Here is an 18,375-nt window from a genome sequence, read left to right on the forward strand (position 1 = left end):
AAAGACATTGTGTTTATCCGTTTCTGTATTTTTAGTCCAAAAGCACTTCACAGTTCTCTGGATAAATGATTCCAAAACGGCTCACGTTTCAATCTAATTATCTAAACTAGCTTCTTTCTGCAAACTCCCGTTTGAATCTGCAGTGCGTATAAATTAACTGCCTGAAATGTTTGTAAAGAATTCAATCCCTCCTCACTGTCCTGATGAAACGCAGCTCTTTACCTCCCGTTGTTTCGGGAACGCTCGTTGGATTTTGGGAAGATGAAGATGAGGAGGAGGAGGAGGAGGAGGAGGAGGAGGAGGAGGAGGGAGGAGGGAGCAGCTGAATTTGATTTTAAGTTTGTTTTGCAGACAACAGCGATCAGAAATCTACCCGAACGGCTTCTCGTGTTTGAACAACAATTCACCAGTGTGACAACTGACAGCAAACAAACAAAGAATATCAAAAATAAGTCCAATTTTTCTTCCAGAGCCTCCTGCGTCACCATGGCAACTGTTGTTTTTCTGCAGCTCTCTTGACACAACAGATATCTGAGTCACCACCTTGAAAACCTGATATCAAAAAAAAACCTTAAAACAAAAAGTAAAGTTAAGAGTTAAGGTTAGACTCTGCGGTGTGCCGGGGGGCAGAGCGGCGGGCGTACCTGAGTCTGGATGCGGTTCAGGCCTCTGAACCAGAGGATCTGGCCTCTCCTCAGCTCCATCTCGGCGTGGTCGATCTCGTCGGCGCCCTCCGTCAGCTCCTCCTCGTGCATCTCCTCCTTCGTGGTGCCGTGACCTGCTTCCTTCAGGAACTTCAGGTGGTGGGTGGGGATGGCCGAGATCAGCTGAGATTAAAAAAAATAAATAAAATAAAGTTAGGTTAAGTGTATTGCCCAACAACACATCGACACGGACTAGTGGAGCCAGGGATTGAACCACCGACCTTCTGATTGAAGGACAACCCCGCTCTACCACTGAGCCACAGTCGACACTTACAAACGGGGATGAAGTTAAAAAAGGCTTAGAGAGTTTTTAACAGGCAGGGTTCAACAAAAAGATGCTATCCAGTTGCATTATGGGAAATGTAGGATCCAGTGTTTCTGGAACTTGAGCCGTTCAGGGGCGGCAAGCGGGACAGCAGGCTGATATTTGACCGGATTGGAATGATGAATGAAGCTTTGAGGCTTCCAACTGTTCAGCTGAGCGCTAATAAAGTCTATTTTAAGTCTCATATCAGAAGTGCAATACTTAATCTAGATATCACTTGCAAAATTCTTTATCTTTAACGGAAGCTTGATTTATTCTTAACATACCTCAAGTCCAAAATACTCAATGAAAATTAAAATAACAAGATTATATTTCTGTACGTATTACGTTCTGTTCATTTACTTCCATTGCTATTATTATGTTACATAATAAGCATGTTATATTTTATATTATCTTTATTCACAGGCCAAGCCTCAAGCTGCAGCTTCACGTCAGCTTTTTAGTTCTGTCTCCATCTCTCTCTGTTAGAAACAAAATAAATCACAGACTTCAGATCAGTCTGTTTCTGTCAGCATCTTTCTGTCTCTCTGTTCTCCGTCTCTGCCCTCCAACTGAACCCCAGCGGGCTTCTGGGAACTGAACTTTTTTTCTTCTATATAATGTATGCTTTCTAAGCCTGCGTGTGCGTGTGTGTGTGTGTGTGTGTGTGTGTGTGTGTGTGTGTGTGTGTGTGTGTGTGTACATGTTAACAGGATCATGCATTTGATGGTGTGTTTGTGTGTTTCCACAGAGGGACTGACACGCTGGGTTTGTTTTCCCTCGGTGCTCGTAAACAGGAGTCGCGCTGCTTTCATGTTGCCGCCCTCATTACCATGGCGATGGTTGTGATGGCAACGCTGCAGCAGCGCAAGTGTGACAGGCAACAGTTTTGCTGCCTCAGACCTCATGAATCCACCTCTTCATCTTCTCCTCAGTACGTGATGTTTGTTCACAGAGATCCAGAGGGTTTTTGTTCAGAACTAACCACACTGTGGTTCTGGTTCTGGTTCTGGTTCTGGTCTCACCTGTCCCCACAGCAGCTCTCCGACACCGATGAAGACACACCACAGCCACTGGTCGATGGTCAGAGCCGTGCAGGAGAACGGCTTCCCTCCGAACTGAACGATGACGATCTGAGGCGGAAAACAAACACATGGGACGTCTTAAATGATTAATCTTCAGTATTTGTTTTATTCTAGACAAATCTCCATGTGAAAACCACAACCAACAATTAATTGATCCACTAACAAGTATTATTTGTTTATCCAAAGCCTGAAAAATCTTCTTCCTCTGTGCAATAGAGCTCCATTGTTGTTCAGAAACTATTAAAAACACATAAATGAGCCTCAGTGTTGCACTGTGTTCATCATTGTAGTTCATTTTGACTCAATCCCACACACACCGTCCTGCTGCCACAAATACTCACTAGAGCGCCACATGTGGATTAATCCGCCGATGGAAGAAGTCTCCTAGTTTCCTACTGTTTGAGGAACTACAGTGAGCAGCTGTAGTCAAATTACTGAGTTTTTTTTAAATATTAAACTATATATTTGTGAGCAGTTTGTAAAGATTTATGTCTTCATGAGGAACCAAAGGTCTTGTGGAGAACTTTGTTAAAATGCAACCACAAAGACAAGAACATTTGGAGTAACTTAACTAACGACCTAAAACAGATCATGACGCATCTCGTTTTGTGATTAATTAAGTTAAAAGACGACATCATTGATGATTAACTCCTTCCCTCCGCAAAGTAGCTTATGTTTTCAGTTCAATTTGTTGGTTTGATTTGTCGTTCGGGTGGATTATGGATACATTTCTATCCCAGTTTTCATGAAACTTGGTGAAGAACTCATTAACTTTTGCAGCGGATCCGAGTCATGGAGCATAAACATGTTTCCATTTTTTACAATGTTGAAATAGTTAAATACAATAGACCCCCTTCCTCCATCATTTTATATCAATGATCTTTTTTTAAAAATGCTTAAGGTTACATTTTTTATCTATGCATCTTTAAAAGAAGCGTATGAGAGAAGAAGGTCGGTGGTGATGATGGTGATGATGGTGATGGAGTTACCTGTAGGGCGAAGGTCCCCAGGACGACGCTGCAGAAGATGGGGTTCCTGTAGATGCCCTCGAACACGTTCCTCTCTCCGTGGATCTTCCTGGCGTTGATCTCGTTGAAGAGCTGCATCATGACGAACACGTTGAACACGATGGTGTAGTGCTCCGACGGCGGCGAGTGAAGGGGAGAGTTACGTCCGTTATCAATGTCGAAAATGGACTCGCCTGAGAAACAAACAAATAATAATATAAATCTTAATATCCATGAATTCCCTTCTGAAAAGGACACACCCGTCTGGTTTCTCCAGTGTGAAGTTAGTCTGACTCACCAGCGAAGAGCAGGGTGAAGATGATGGTGAGCTGGTAGACGGCGTGACCCAGGATGTTCTTCATCATGGTCCTGGAGATGAGCGGCTTGTTGCGGCCGTACGGTCTACGCAGCAGCAGAGACTCGGTGGGCGGCTCGGTGGCCAGAGCGAGAGACGCCAGGGTGTCCATGATGAGGTTGACCCACAGCATCTGGACGGCCTTCAGAGGGGAGTCCTGCAGGAGGAAGAGGAGGAGGAGGAGGAGGTCAAGAGTTTAATGTACAGGAAGGAATGGAAATCTGAGCGAGCAAACAGATTATAGGAAAATATGAACAACAACCAATCAGTCCATCCCTGCACATTTTCATTAGCTTTCTTATATGTGCACAGTTTTCTTCTTAAAGGGCCAGTGTGTAGGATTTAGTGACATTTAGTGGTGAGACTGCAGATTGCAACGAACTGACATCTCCCATGTGATGAGCGTGTAGAGACAGTGTTTGGTTTGTCCATTCAGGGCTACTGTAGAAATATGGCGGTGCAACATAGTGGAACTGCCTCCTATTAAGACGTAAACGACTCATTCAAAAGATAACAAAAAGAGACAACAAATTCTTATTTTCCAGTGATGATACACTAAAGAATACATACTTATTAAAATCATATTCAATATCTGCCAATAAACCTCCTTAAATGCTTCGAACTGGCTTTTCAAATTATGCACAAACGTCTCAGTTCATCTCAGTTCTTCATCAGCGGTTTGAATATATTTGCATTTTTGCCGCATTTAAAAGCCATTTCACATTCAGTCTGAACACTTTGAGAATGTCACCTCAGGACGTTGTGTCTGCAGACTGCAGCTCCCTGCTGGAGTCTGCCTTTGGACTCCAGCCAGGCCGACACAGAGAGCGATTCAATGTCACCACATATTGTTTTTCCAGCTTGATCTATCCGAAAGCTTAATTTCCACTGGGACATGTATTGGTGGAGGCTGTTGAGGCCAAATGCAACCTTTAGATCTGCAGACACTAAAAACAAAAAATGACTTCTACTTTCTCAGCACCGGTTATTAAAAAGATACTGAATTTGTCGTCTAGCATCAGGTCTCTATCAAGGAATCCCAATATGGTTTTATAAGAGTGCTCCCTAGATATAACATTGCAATTCCATAACACTGTCACACTCATGATGGACAGGTTTTTTTTTGGGCCACTTTTCACCTTTATCAGGCAGATGTGTAGAAGAAGAATGGGTAGAGAGTGATAGAGAGGTATGACATGCAAACAATGTCCCACCGCTGGAATTGAAGCAGGAACATAATTGTCAAGAGGCCTGTGGTTAAACCATTCGACAATTAAAACAAATAAATTATCAAAAATTGATGCAACAGAAACAGTCATGTTTTCCCCCCCACATTTTGTTCTTCCTTGTCAAACCCTGGCACCTACATTACCCACGATGCACCTGCATTTGTATGCTAATAGCAGCTGCAGGTAATGGTAACCTCACTCCTTTCTAACTTCACACTTCCATATTCTTTTTCTTTCCACTTGAAAACGTCGAGTCTTCAGTCCCAACCGACGCTGACTCAAGTGACATCACTAGAGGCAAATAATCAGACACAAAAGGCTTTCAACTAAACCCATATCAACTCAATAAAAGCAAATAAAAATGATTTGACAATTGTAACATCAGGCTTTTTTCCAGACATTTGAATGAAAACTAGTATTTTTAATAAAAAATAATAGAAATAGACTTCCTGTTGTTCACAATATGTTTTATACCATAATAATAAGCAATCATACCATAGCGTGTGTTGTCTGCTAGACTGACTTAAATGCATATAAAAGGCATTTACACACATTTCATTGGCCCCCCTCCTCTTCTGAAAACCAAACCTACGCTCCTGTTATGTTCCTCTGTTCACACAATAACGACATACATCAGTTTACCATCTTTTAATGATCTGAGTCGACGTGTCGGTGGCCGAACAGAGAGCAGTTTCTAGATGATCAGTGAGAATAAACACAGCGCAGAGACCTCAGACCTGCTGAGCTCCCGATACGTTATAGGATTATGATGGTGACGTGTTGCCATGGTTTCAGGCTGTATCTTAGCCTACTTTGTGCTCTGTACTCTGTAGCCGAGTTAGTTATCTGTCCTGCCAGCTGTGAGCCTTTCAATTAATGCACAGCCGCAAGAAACTTTTTTCCTTTTTTTCTTTTTTTTATTGTGTCAGGAGTTAAGTTTCCTGATTAGAGGCACATTATGAAAGAAAAAAAAAAAGTTACACGACTGCATCGCCTCCTCGCAGCGCTCAGACGGTTGCATCAAAAAAGAATCTGAAAATGACTCACTTTACTTGTTTATGTGGAGTTTTGATCAAAAAGAAATTTAGATAAGTCTCAAAATTCAACATAGCCAGTGAGACACAAGCTTGAGCTCATGTTCTTAATCCACAGAGAAGGTAGAAAAACTGATTCGCTGACTGCACAACTCAAGTTCTCATTCAAACGTGTGAATCCTGAATGAGGTCGAATCAGCTGACTGAAGACAGAAACATGATGGTGATATTAAAGCTTAAAGTCTGTGGAGGAGAATTTGACTTTTTATCTCAGTTGTAGGAAGTCAGACTGAGCTTTCTGTTCTAATCCTTTGGTGTAAAACTTCAGGAGGCAGTAAGGTCAAATAATGTAGAAAACATCAAAGATCTCCTGTTCTCTAAGAAGTACGGAGTCATTTTTTTGCCTCTAAATGTTTCTGTAGGGATTTATTTAAACCATAAATTATTTGTGACAGAGCATAGCTGTGCTTTGAGCTAAATGCTAACATGCTGATATTTAGCAAGTTTAGTTTTTACCACCTTAACTATCTTAACTTAGCGAGTTAGCATGCTAATATTTGCTAATTAGCTGTAAACACAAAATACAGCTGAAGCCAATGGGAACATACTTAGTGTTGCAGGTGTTTGGTAATAAAACAGAGTGACCTTATGTTGGAAAGTCAGGTGATCACGAAAGTTATGACAAATCAAATATAAGTGGATGTTCATGTCTGATACATAAATACCAAGACAATCCATCATAGAGACCTCGAGTGGTGGAACAACCAACATTTCCATCCACAGAGTCATACCGCGAATATAAAGAAGTCCAGAGCTGAGAATATTAAATTAAATAAACTTAATTGTTCATATATGTGCAAATGATGTATGACAAGATTATGACAAATTATTTTCAGTGTTCTCTGAAGCTAAACACGGACATTATGATGATGTAATTGAATGTGGAATGGACGCTCTCAAAATGTGAAACTTGAAATGAAAATGAAACTGTAAACTCGACTTTTACAATTTGAATTTTAATTCTGTTCTGGTTTGAGTTCAGTTCTAATACTGAACTGAATTTTAAGATCATTTTCATGTGACTTTGTGGACGCTGGATTGCACCAATCACAGGACACCATGTCTGGCCGTTGTAAAATAATTGCACAAACATTAAGTTAATCTTTTTGTCTTTTATCATAAATGATGTGCACACAAAAGGACAACGAAGGTTTAATGAATTATTTTGACTGAATGATTTCATGATAATATTGTCATCCTTGGACTTCCATACAAACACCAAATATGTCTTCTGTTACAGAAACTCGTATGAAAGGGTTGATTATTTTAAACCTAGTAGATCATTTCAGCTTTAACAGCAGATGTAAACACCGACCGGTCCATCATTATCATCCTGGTGTTTAAAGATGATGTGACAACACCATGAGCAGTTAACCCCACATCAGCGTTTATCCTTCAGCCTACCTGAGTGATGCAGGCGCCGGTGAACGCCACGATCACGGCCACCACGTTGACGGTCAGCTGGAACTGCAGGAACTTTGAGATGCTGTCGTAGACGTTCCTCCCCCACATCACGGCCTTGACGATGCTGGTGAAGTTGTCGTCGGTCAGGATGATGTCGGACGCCTCCTTGGCCACGTCTGTGCCGGCGATTCCCTGAAGAGAAGGAAAAGAATCGAGAAGAGGACGATCAGACCCTGGTTCATGATTTAGGACTTAAACTCAGAATAATCAGATAGCTGCTCCACCTAAATACAACGTTTTGACCCACAGGTGGGTCACATGAGATTTTATTTAGGGTCCCCAAATAAATGTGCAGAATTTCTTACATAGTCTTTTATTAAACATTTATATCTGCATTAAATCTGAGAGCCACATGAGGGAGTCTGAATGTTCATATTGGTCTGATAATTGTAGCGGAGTTGAATCTAATATTAAAGGCGAGCGTACAATATGTTTGTTTAACTGATGAGAGGAAATTAAAAGGAGGAGAAGGCGTATTAGCTATATGCATTTATTTGGTTTTTAACGTGTACTGTATATGTTTTCAACAACACATGCATAAAGAAAATTGTCATTTATCAAACGCATATCTCTTCAAAATGGCTGGTGTTGCTATTCAAGATAATATGAAATGATTCGGAAAAGGCAGTCACAAAAATGTGTTTATTTTTTGTTTATATTTGGTAAATTTGTTCTTCTCAAAATGTAAAGATAAGGCCTATTGTGATTTGGGTCTTGATGGTTTTGTCGTTTTTTTAAATAAAGTTTAGGTAAAACTGAACCAGAGCTCCAAATGTGGATTAATCCAGGCTGAAAATCTCCTGGTGTTTGAGTGACGCTTATCCAAAACTACAGTAAGCAGCTGTTTTATGAAATTACTTTTAGTCTTCTCTAAAAATGAAACTATATTTTGTATTTTACATCTTCAGTTGAAACCAATGAGTTTGGGTCTGAGAGCCACAGAGTAGGAAATCACTGAGAGACAGACTTACATAATGTTTTTTAATGAGATTACTTGAAAGTTAGAAAAATAGAATAATAAAGCCGGACTGATCCTCTAACTGATGCCGTGGTATGTGTGATGTCAGAATGAATCCAAACGGAGGAATCAGTGCATGAGATGTGGCCTCTTTGATATCTAACAAGCCTCACTGGATAACAAAGAGGCCAAACATCAAACAGTCTCTGCTGCTCTAAAGCTAAAAATACAATAAAATAAATCATCTGTTCCAGCTATCATAACCATTTTCTGCAAGATAAACCTAATGGGTCGTAAGATGATCTTTAAGGAAAGAAAGTAGGAAAAAATATTCCATATTGCAACACAAATCTGAGAGAGGAACATCAATGTTTGGTTTTACAAACAGCGACGGCTCACTTGAGATTTCTCCCACTGCTTATTGGTCAACATAAAAACCTCAGCTGTGACACCAAGTTGTCTCTTTCTAACGCTAATAAAAAGATCCAGCTGGAGTCTCATGATGATCTGATTATTTTTACGTAGAGTTTAATGTGACTGACGTTCAAACTCTGCCGTGTTCATCTTCTCCTGCAGAAGCAATATGACAAGTATGAGGACGAGGAGGAGGAAAGACCATCTGCTCAGCTTCAGACTAGAAACCGCTGAAATTCAATGTTAAAAATATAAAAATATATATATATATATATATATATATATATACATATATATATATATATATATACATATATATACATACATATATATATAATATATATATATATACATATATATATATATACACACATATATATATATACATATATATATACATACATATATATACATACATATATATACATATATATATATATATATACACATATATATACACATATACATATATATACATATATATACACATATATATATATATATATATATATATATACATATATATATATATATATATATATATATATATATATATATATATATATATATATATATATATATATATATGTCTATACAGAAGGCTTGTCTTTACCCAGGTTTCTTAGAGAGAACAAGCTGGCCATTGGCCTCTTGTTTTAGGTATAATGCAGCTCAAGATTACAAAGTGGCCCTATTATGCTTTTCCACCTTTTCCCTCTTCTTTAGTGTGTTATATATATAATTTTACATGTAAAAGGTCCGTACAGAGTAAAACCTGAAGTTCACGCCTAAAAGGAGTTATCCTCCCCCTCAGAAGCTCCTGAGCTGCCTGAAACGGCTCCATTGAATTATCTCCTTCACTTCCGTAACTTTATGAGGTCACAATGTTATGGAGGTGACATAAATCTCTGGAGGAAGAGTTTTTTAAATGTGAATCGTAGACCAATCACAACAGAGCGGGCTAGCTGACCAATCAGGACAGACTTTGCTTTCTGGAGGGAGGAGCAAGCGCTACAACGGAGCGTTTCAGAGAGAGGGTGAGAAGAGGTGCTGCAGGACAGCCAGGATGAGAAAGACAAGGAGGATTATGAGCATTAATGCATGTAAACATGTTGTAACTGTCACTGGAGATAAAAATATGCACCCGGAAAATAGCATAATAGGGCCTCTTTAAAGAGAGAATATTGTTGACTGGTGTCGTGTTGAGAAGCTGTGATGTCACCGTGTCTCTCTGCAGAGTCAGACTCTCCCAGACACGAGTCTGGAGGGTCGCTCTCTGTTTTCCAGCCAAACAGGTGATAATTGAACTGGGACACTGGGGTGTGAACTGAAATATTCCCAAAGGGACACATTAGGACTGAAGGGTCATCGGTTTTAACTCCCCAGACTGCCCCTGTGGTGCGTTTAGGAGCAGTAACTATCGTCAGAGGGCTGTTTGGCTGTGCAGCAGCTGCTCAGCGGCACTCTGGTGTCTGGATGACTTTCCTCAGTAAACAAAGGTCACAACAACACACTGAGGAGGCAGCTGATGTTACCGAGCTCATCCACAGGCAATTTACTCTGATTTATCCGTATCGGCCAGAGTATCAGCTGATCATTGGTTCAGTGGAACTCTTTGTTCTCAGCTGTGAGAAACCAAGCACTGTGAATATTTGTGGATCTGCAGCAGCTGAAACATTCATTGTTTACTACACAGTGACAGCGAGCAGAGCTGCTTCACGTTTAAATGTGTCTTTGTCTCGATTTTAACAAGATTTATCAGACGAAACCAAACTGCATTTAACCCTTTAAACCATCAGAGCACACAAACCCCTACTTGATAGGCATGTCATTTATCATTATTATTATCTTAATGTTGGGCATAATTTTGTGTGTGTGTGTGTACGTTATGTTCTGGGACAGTTTTTATGAGAAAAAATCATAATGTGGGGAAATTAATAAAAAGAAATCCAAATGTCTAAAACACACCAGAATGGCTAGAAATTTTGTTTTATGCAAATTTTGACAAAATAAGATAAGACTCACATCATTGATCAGGTTTGTCTGTGACCAGGATGTAAGACTGCGATTATTTACTGTATATGAGACAGACATTAAGGATGGAACAATATAGGATCTTATCGTGATTTGTGATAAAGAATACTCACAATAAGTTGTGGTGAATTCAATTATTGGGGTGAAAAGTTATCTAGCTCACTGTCCCAGTAGAGAAGAACAAAATGTGATTTCTTTCACTGAGAAAAATGTTTTTATTTTATTTTAAATACAGGATTTATCATATAAGAACAGACTCACACAATGTTGATATTTTATTTGACTAATCATGCAGGGGAAGCCTATGATTAGTGATTACCTTATTTAAGATCTTAATTGTTTGTGTCATATCAGTGAAGCTATAGAATATTTTTTTCTTAACAAAATATAAGTTAAAGTGATTCCAGTATGTTTTATTGCCATTTTAAGAGCTTAAAACATATATTGATGAATAGGTGGATAATATTGTTAATTGCAATTATTTGTGCCTTGATAATCGTGACATGAGTTTTTCTACCGCCTCATGTCTGACAGACATGAACCTCAATAATAAGAGACAGAACCCTCTCTGTGTTATGATTCTCTGGAAAATAGCAGCAGGGACCCTCTGAGCCGAAGATCATCCAAGCTCAACATTTATTGATTTATTTTTCACAGCTATCTTAATGAATCCATGGCATTAAAAACTCAAGAGTTATTGTGGATGAAGTTTAGAGATAATAACCCTTTTTCATGGCTGCATTAGAAATGTAATTAACTCAAAAGGGTTTTTCTTTTTTTATGTAATGATGATTTGGAGCAGTCTGGAGCAGCAGATGACTGAAACAGTGAAGAGCTGTGGAAAGAAAAAAGGTGAAATATAAAAAGAGGTGGTTACCATGGCGAAGCCAACGTCAGCTTTCTTGAGAGCGGGGCCGTCGTTGGTACCGTCTCCTGTCACCGCCACCACCTGCCGGGTTTCACCCACCAGGCTGTCGATGATACCTGAGCAACAACAACAACAACAACACCAAAAATATCCATTTAAATGAGTTCATGAACATTTCAACAAATTAATTCAAAATAGACATTCCAGAACAATTTACCGTAGATCAATTAGAGTTCAATCAATCTGAGATATGGCTGAAAACAATCTCACCTTGTACACAAGGACAAATACACATGAGATCAGCAGTAAAACATAATAAACAACAAACATTATATAATACTGAACCCACCTTTGACCAGAGTGTGTTTGTCTGTCGGAGAGGAACGAGCCAGAACACGTAGTTTGGGCCAAACTTTGTCCAGACGCTCTTGTTCCACCTAGAAACGGAACACAAGAAAAAAAAAAAATCAACATTAGGTACCAAATACTGTGAAATCACAATGAGTGAAGAAACCATCATCACCATCAAAAAACCATAATCAATCTACAGAGTAGGGTTCTACTGATCCAACCAGGTTATATAACCAGACTGACTTTTGACAAATTGTAAGAAACAGAATTCAGTTGCAGCAGCTGAAACAGAGTCAGAATAATAAATAATATTTGCTCATTGCAGATATATCACAGTGTATTTTGGCTCACGAGTAACAAGAAATGGCAGAACCAAAATGCAAAATTAGGATTGAATGAACACTGACTTATTTTTTTAGCTCTAAAATGTCATATTAGTATACATCTTAGTCACAACTCTTAAAACAAAACTCATCTAAAACATCTGTATTAAGATAGTTGCTTTATGTGGAGTATTAAAGAACAATTTACTTGTTTTCTGACTTCTTTTTAAAAAGTAGTGTGAAAAATGCCTTCTTGTGGGAATTAGCCAAAATACAACATTGATCATTAATCGTGGGTTTAATATTGAGTATGACTGTACAATAATAATAAACATAATTCTCCTGAAAACTTAAATCTTTGTGTAAATGATTCTGCAGAAGTAAACACCTGAACAGTTTCTGCAACAAACAACAAAAGAAGTTGTTCAAGGATCTAGTTTGTCAGAAGATTTTCTATCATTAGTCACGACAATCTTTCTGTATCTATGACAACAGTGAATAAGACGAAACTTCCACCTGCTCAGGAAGATGATCATTTCAAGTTCTAACTCAAGTGTAATGTGCAACCTGTTTTTAAGTTAATATATTTCCCACAGCATGATTAAACTAATACTGGACTCTGAAGGGTTGCCCATCTAGCTACTGGATGTGTAAACATGTTTAGGACTTGAAGAGACAAAAATGACATCAAGGTGAATTTTTATGCGTCATCTTAAAACTCAAATGAAATACTTTTGGCTGCGTCAAACTTTCCGTCTCACCTCTCCCTGGTCGTTTCTGATCTGCTGGTTGAACTCTTTTCCCTCCATGCACAGGAAGTCCTCTCCGGGCAGCAGGATGCCACACTTGGATGCGATGGCGCGGGCCGTGTTGATGTTGTCCCCGGTAACCATACGGACGGTGATGCCTGCACGCTGGCACTTGGTAATAGCCTCAGGTACCTGGAAGAGAGAAAGGAAACGTCATGAAAGACGTTCAGAAGGTCAGAGAAACTATCTATAAATCGGTTTAAAGGAGATTAAGAGATGAAACACTGTCTTTTAATAAAATCTGGATCCAGAACAACATTTTCAGACCCCCAAACGTATTAGACTAGACTCATCCAACAAGCAGGTTCTCCACTGTAGCTGCTCTTTATCCAAACAGAGACCTCATTCATCTCTGATAACAGAGTGAAGAGAAAAGAGATACAGACAGACATCTGTGAGCAAATCCCTCCTCTCAGCAGGCGGCTCAAACTGGCATTTGATGGAAAAACCGACAGGAGTTCTGTGTTACAAATACAAACACACATCACATCTTTGATTCAATCAGCGGGGAGTCTTAACCTAAGTGAAGAGGGTTGGACCGCCATTATGAAATATGACTTTATGCAATAGCACAATAGCATGTACGTATCATGCTGTTATAATTGTAAACTAAATATATGCAGCGCTGGAATGGAAAGCTGCCAGGCGCATGGCAACAGTAACTAGGATGGGGGTTTTATGAATTTAAGGCCTAAAAGCTAAAATCTTCTGCAGGGTGTTGACAGGTCATGAGGCGATAACCTGACGCCTGCTGCTCTCCACTTATTTCCATCCGGTCTGTGTTCTTTGTGCTCCGACATTAAAGCAGCAGGCAGCAGCACCGACGCTCTCTGAGCTTCATTACAGGCTTCATTTAACACTTCAGAGCCTCCGAACACCTGACCACGACTCACTGCGCTGTTCACATTGTTCGTTTATCTCAAGTCTGTCATGGACTGTTGGATGTTTTCAGCCAAACAACTTTCCCTTTAATATTATTATGAGCAGCCTGTCAGATCGGTTTGGTTTCTTGGGCTCCATGTTTTCTTTGTTCTCTTTGTTTTCTTCGTTCTTTCAGGAACAAACTGAACTTCTAGTGACTCTGCTTCATAGCTGCAGAACATGCAAAGCATTTTAAACCCAAAGGAACTCATTTTGTAGCAGTGAAAGCAGCTGCAGATTACAAACACCGATGATCAGTGAAGACCTTAAATATACTCAGTGTTCAAAATACACTTTGGCTTTTGGTGAAAGGATAGTGTGCACATGCACATATGCAAAACATACAAAAGAAAATTTGATACAGAGAATATTTATCCTGGGACAACAATTAAACAAAATATGATTCATACTAAACCGTTACACCGTTACATCATTTTTTTAAAACACTCTAGAAACAATAAAAATGCCATTTCACAATGCGAAGGCAATGATTTTGTCTGTTAAACAAAGTAATGCAAACCGAGGCTACATCACATGACAATAATGAATATACTACATCCTCGAATGTTAAGGAAGAAATGGCAGGATAACAGTGACACGTTACACAATTTAGCAGAAATTGTTATGAACAAATAACCACCATTAGCCTAATATTTATTTAGGGAACCCTAGTATTTAGGAAAACATGCATTTAAACGGAAAGAAAGTCGATATTTTAGAGCTCTACTTAGATTTCTCAAATGGGGCCTTCTGGGGAGCTCATGTCTCTTTCTGGTGATTCGAGCTCAATGTACTAAACTGGTCCCCAGTTCTACTTAAGTAAAAACCAGGGGGGACCCTCAATGAGTGGTCCTGAATAACAAATCAGTGTTGATACTCAGTTGTACCAAAATAAGGTTCCCAGTGTGGGCATCCAGTTTTACTTAAATTAAGCAAAAGTCTGGCTGCTGGACAAAAATTGATGAAGTATCATGTACAATGATGCTCTCCAAACAGGACTATAACCCAGCACCAGGTGTTGATTACAGGAAGTGTTGATTACAGGAAGTGTTTTCAGGCAGTTATATGAGTGGGCGGAGTTAAACAAAAATTCTGTACCTCAGGTCTGACGGGGTCCTCGATGCCGACCACGACGATGCAGGTGAGCTCGTTCAGGATGTCGTTCTCGTTCTCCCAGTTGGGCTCTCCGGCCTCGGCGGGGAAGTCCCTGTAGGCCACGCAGATGGTCCTCAGACCGTCGCACGCCATCGGCTCGATCACCTTTCGCACCATCTCGTCACGGTCCTTCGGCTTGAAGACGCGAGCCTGACCCTGGGCGTCCAAGATACGGGAGCATCTGGAAAGAGAAAATGAGAAATGTCACCCATTTACTCCATCCGACCATCTTCCCTCTGGCAGATTTATACTTTTCAGTGTTTATCTCTTTTCTTACTTTCTGAGGACGATCTCCGACGCTCCTTTGCTGTACATGCGGTAACCTCCGTCAGCGTTCTTCAGCACCGTGCTCATGGACTTGCGGGAGGAGTTGAAGGTGTAAACCTTGTAGAGTTTCTCTTCTGGGACCTCATCTCTGATCGGCTGGTAGTCCCTCTTCAGCTCCAGTACCATGCCCAGCAGAGCACACTCCGTCTTGTTGCCCACGTGGCGAGGAAGGCCGCCCTCTTTCTCCGGAGGCTGAGGAGGAACAAAAGGTTTGGATGTGATGTTTAAAAGGTACAGAGGCAACTTATTAAGAGGACCGGTTTTGTTTTTGTTTTGTTTCCTCACCAGGATCTTGGTGGTGTACGCCGAGTTGATGGAGATGCTGTTGATCATAACTTCCAGAGTGTCTGGTTTGAGGGCGTCGGGTTCGGGGACGGATTTGTAGTGCGTGTCACCGATGTACGCCTGCACCACCGTCATCCGGTTCATGGTCAGCGTGCCCGTCTTGTCGGAGCAGATGGCCGTGGCGTTGCCCATGGTCTCACAGGCGTCCAGGTGACGCACCAGGTTGTTGTCCTTCATCATTTTCTAAAATATGGAGAAGGAGGGCAGACGTTTAGGTTTGTTTTAAGATGTGGGTTTGAGAACTACATGACGTGGCCTTAAAGTTGAAACAAGTACTGTTTCCCACAATCCCCTCTGTTCCCCATCCTGCTCACCTTGACGGAGTAGGCCAGAGAGATGGTGACGGCAAGAGGCAGCCCCTCAGGAACGGCCACCACCAGCACCGTCACGCCGATGATGAAGAACTTGACGAAGTACTGGATGTAGATGGGGGTGCACTCGGCCACCCAGGAGCGACCCTGGATCCCGAAGTTGTCGATCACAAAGTAGAGGATGAGGATGATGACGGTCACAGCCGACATGATCAGACCTGGTCAGAAGGAGCAGAGTTTAAACACAAGCACACGTCCTTTTGGTGTCAGCTTTATATTTAGAGGCCGCTGGTTTCCACGGCATGAAATATGAAAAACATACTGGAGGTATCAAATTACAGCAATAAGCCTGTGTTGTTTGTCATTTTTTCTGTTGTGGCAACACTTTTAAAATGTCTGGTGAGGCATTCAGGGACTATCTGATGTCAAATAACTAAAATAAAACATTGTAAGTACTGCGAGTAAAAATGTGGTTTGGTTGAGGCTATATAAAAAAGTTTGTTTGTTCGATTTTGAACATTTCATGTTACATTGCTCTATCTCCATGTTTTCCATCTGTCTCTACTATCATTTAACAAATAAAGTCATAATAAATATATAAATAAAGTTTGCAAAAGGTTGCATGCTTTCGTATTTGTCAATCCACTTATTCTTTAATGTTTGACTTGACTGCTTGCTAAATGCAACATTTGGATATATCAAGCTTTTAAAACGCAATGAAATCAAAGGTGGTGATTCTGGCCGAAAGAATATTATTGTTTTATATTTTAGCAAGACATCGAGGTCTGGATGCAAAACAAAGGTAAAACTATTAGCAGGAAGCCTTGGTACTTGATGGTGCTGTGTTTTGGATTTGGCGACATCTAGAGGTGAGGCTGCAGATTGCAACCAACTGAAACTTCTATCATGTGCCAAATGAGTTGGAGAACTACAGTGGCAAACGCAAGGCATCAAAACGTGAATGTCCCTCTCTAGAGCCAGTGTTTGGTTTGTCCATTCTGGGCTACTGTAGAAACTCGAAGTGGATGGCGACACACCACCTGAAGCTCAACCTGGACAAAACCGAGCTACTGTTCCTCCCGGGGAAGGGTTGCCCGCACCGAGACCTGTCCATCACCATTGATGATGCCGTGGTGACGCCAACTCGGACTGCGAGGAATCTGGGTGTGACCCTGGACGACCAACTGTCGTTCTCAGCAAACATTGCATCGGTCACATGCTCCTGCAGATTCCTCCTCTACAACATCAGGAGGATTCGCCCCTTCCTCACTGAGGAGACGGCGCAGGTGCTCATCCAGGCTCTGGTCATCTCCCGCCTGGACTACTGCAACTCACTACTTGCCGGAGCCCCGGCGTCGGCCATCAGACCTCTGGAGCTCGTCCAGAAAGCTGCAGCTCGTCTGGTGTTCAATCGCCCCAAGTTCTCCCACACAACTCCCCTTCTCCGTTCTCTACACTGGCTCCCTGTAAGAGCTCGCGTCCAGTTTAAGACTCTGGTGCTAGCCTACAGGGCAGTGAAAGGAACAGCTCCTTCCTATCTCCAGGCCTTGGTCAAGCCCTACACCCCCACCCGACCACTTCGCTCTGCTGCCTCGGGGCGATTAGTTGCCCCGGTCACAGCTTTTTTCTGTCCTGGCCCCTCAGTGGTGGAATGAACTTCCCACTGATGTCAGGACAGCAGAGTCACTGCCCATCTTTAAACTCACCTCTTCATGAAGTACTACCCTGAGCCTTCCTCGTAGCACTTATTGTATTCGTATTAGTTTATTGCACTTATCCTATTCGTATTAGTTTGTAGCACTTATTGTATTCGTATTAGTTTGTTGCAATTATTGTTTTCGTAGTATTTTGCCTCTGCACTATACTTTTGCTCTGGTTTATGCTTTTAGATGCTATTTAAGAAAGGAGATGCACTTATGACTTCTGGCGACTAGTAGTTCTCTTGAATACCTATGTTGAATACACTTATTGTAAGTTGCTTTGGATAAAAGCGTCTGCCAAATGACTGTAATGTAACGTAATGTAACTTGGTGTTGCAACATGGCAGACTTGATGAATATATCTATCTACGGCTTTGTATGTAGATATAAATGGCTCATTCTAAGGTAACAACGTTATTGTAAACCTTAAGTATTCTTATTTTCAGGTTATTATATATATATATACCCCCTTAATGTTACCACCCCCTAAAGGTTACCACACGGTTCCCTTAATAAAACCAAAAAAGTTTTTTGTCTCATAAATATTTGCCTTCGAGTCAGACATCCCCCCTGAGGGTAAAACCAGAATCAGGTGAGACCAGGTGGAACAGAGAAAT

The 18,375-nt window shown here is 40.8% G+C and overlaps 1 protein-coding gene across 1 annotated transcript in view; it reads right to left on the reverse strand.

Moving 5' to 3' along the window:
• LOC129106094 (plasma membrane calcium-transporting ATPase 1-like) overlaps nucleotides 1–18,375 on the reverse strand; it is a 93,583-nt gene that overhangs the window by 11,991 nt on the left and 63,217 nt on the right. The window contains 12 exon segments of the mRNA XM_054617422.1: nucleotides 645–827; nucleotides 2,034–2,141; nucleotides 3,083–3,294; nucleotides 3,399–3,612; nucleotides 7,183–7,374; nucleotides 11,526–11,632; nucleotides 11,866–11,953; nucleotides 12,952–13,131; nucleotides 15,019–15,256; nucleotides 15,353–15,594; nucleotides 15,688–15,930; nucleotides 16,062–16,276. Of these exon segments, the coding sequence (XP_054473397.1) occupies nucleotides 645–827; nucleotides 2,034–2,141; nucleotides 3,083–3,294; nucleotides 3,399–3,612; nucleotides 7,183–7,374; nucleotides 11,526–11,632; nucleotides 11,866–11,953; nucleotides 12,952–13,131; nucleotides 15,019–15,256; nucleotides 15,353–15,594; nucleotides 15,688–15,930; nucleotides 16,062–16,276 (2,222 nt within the window).

Source organism: Anoplopoma fimbria, chromosome 17, assembly GCF_027596085.1.
Source record: "Anoplopoma fimbria isolate UVic2021 breed Golden Eagle Sablefish chromosome 17, Afim_UVic_2022, whole genome shotgun sequence".
In the NCBI taxonomy this organism is placed as follows: Eukaryota; Metazoa; Chordata; class Actinopteri; order Perciformes; family Anoplopomatidae; genus Anoplopoma; species Anoplopoma fimbria.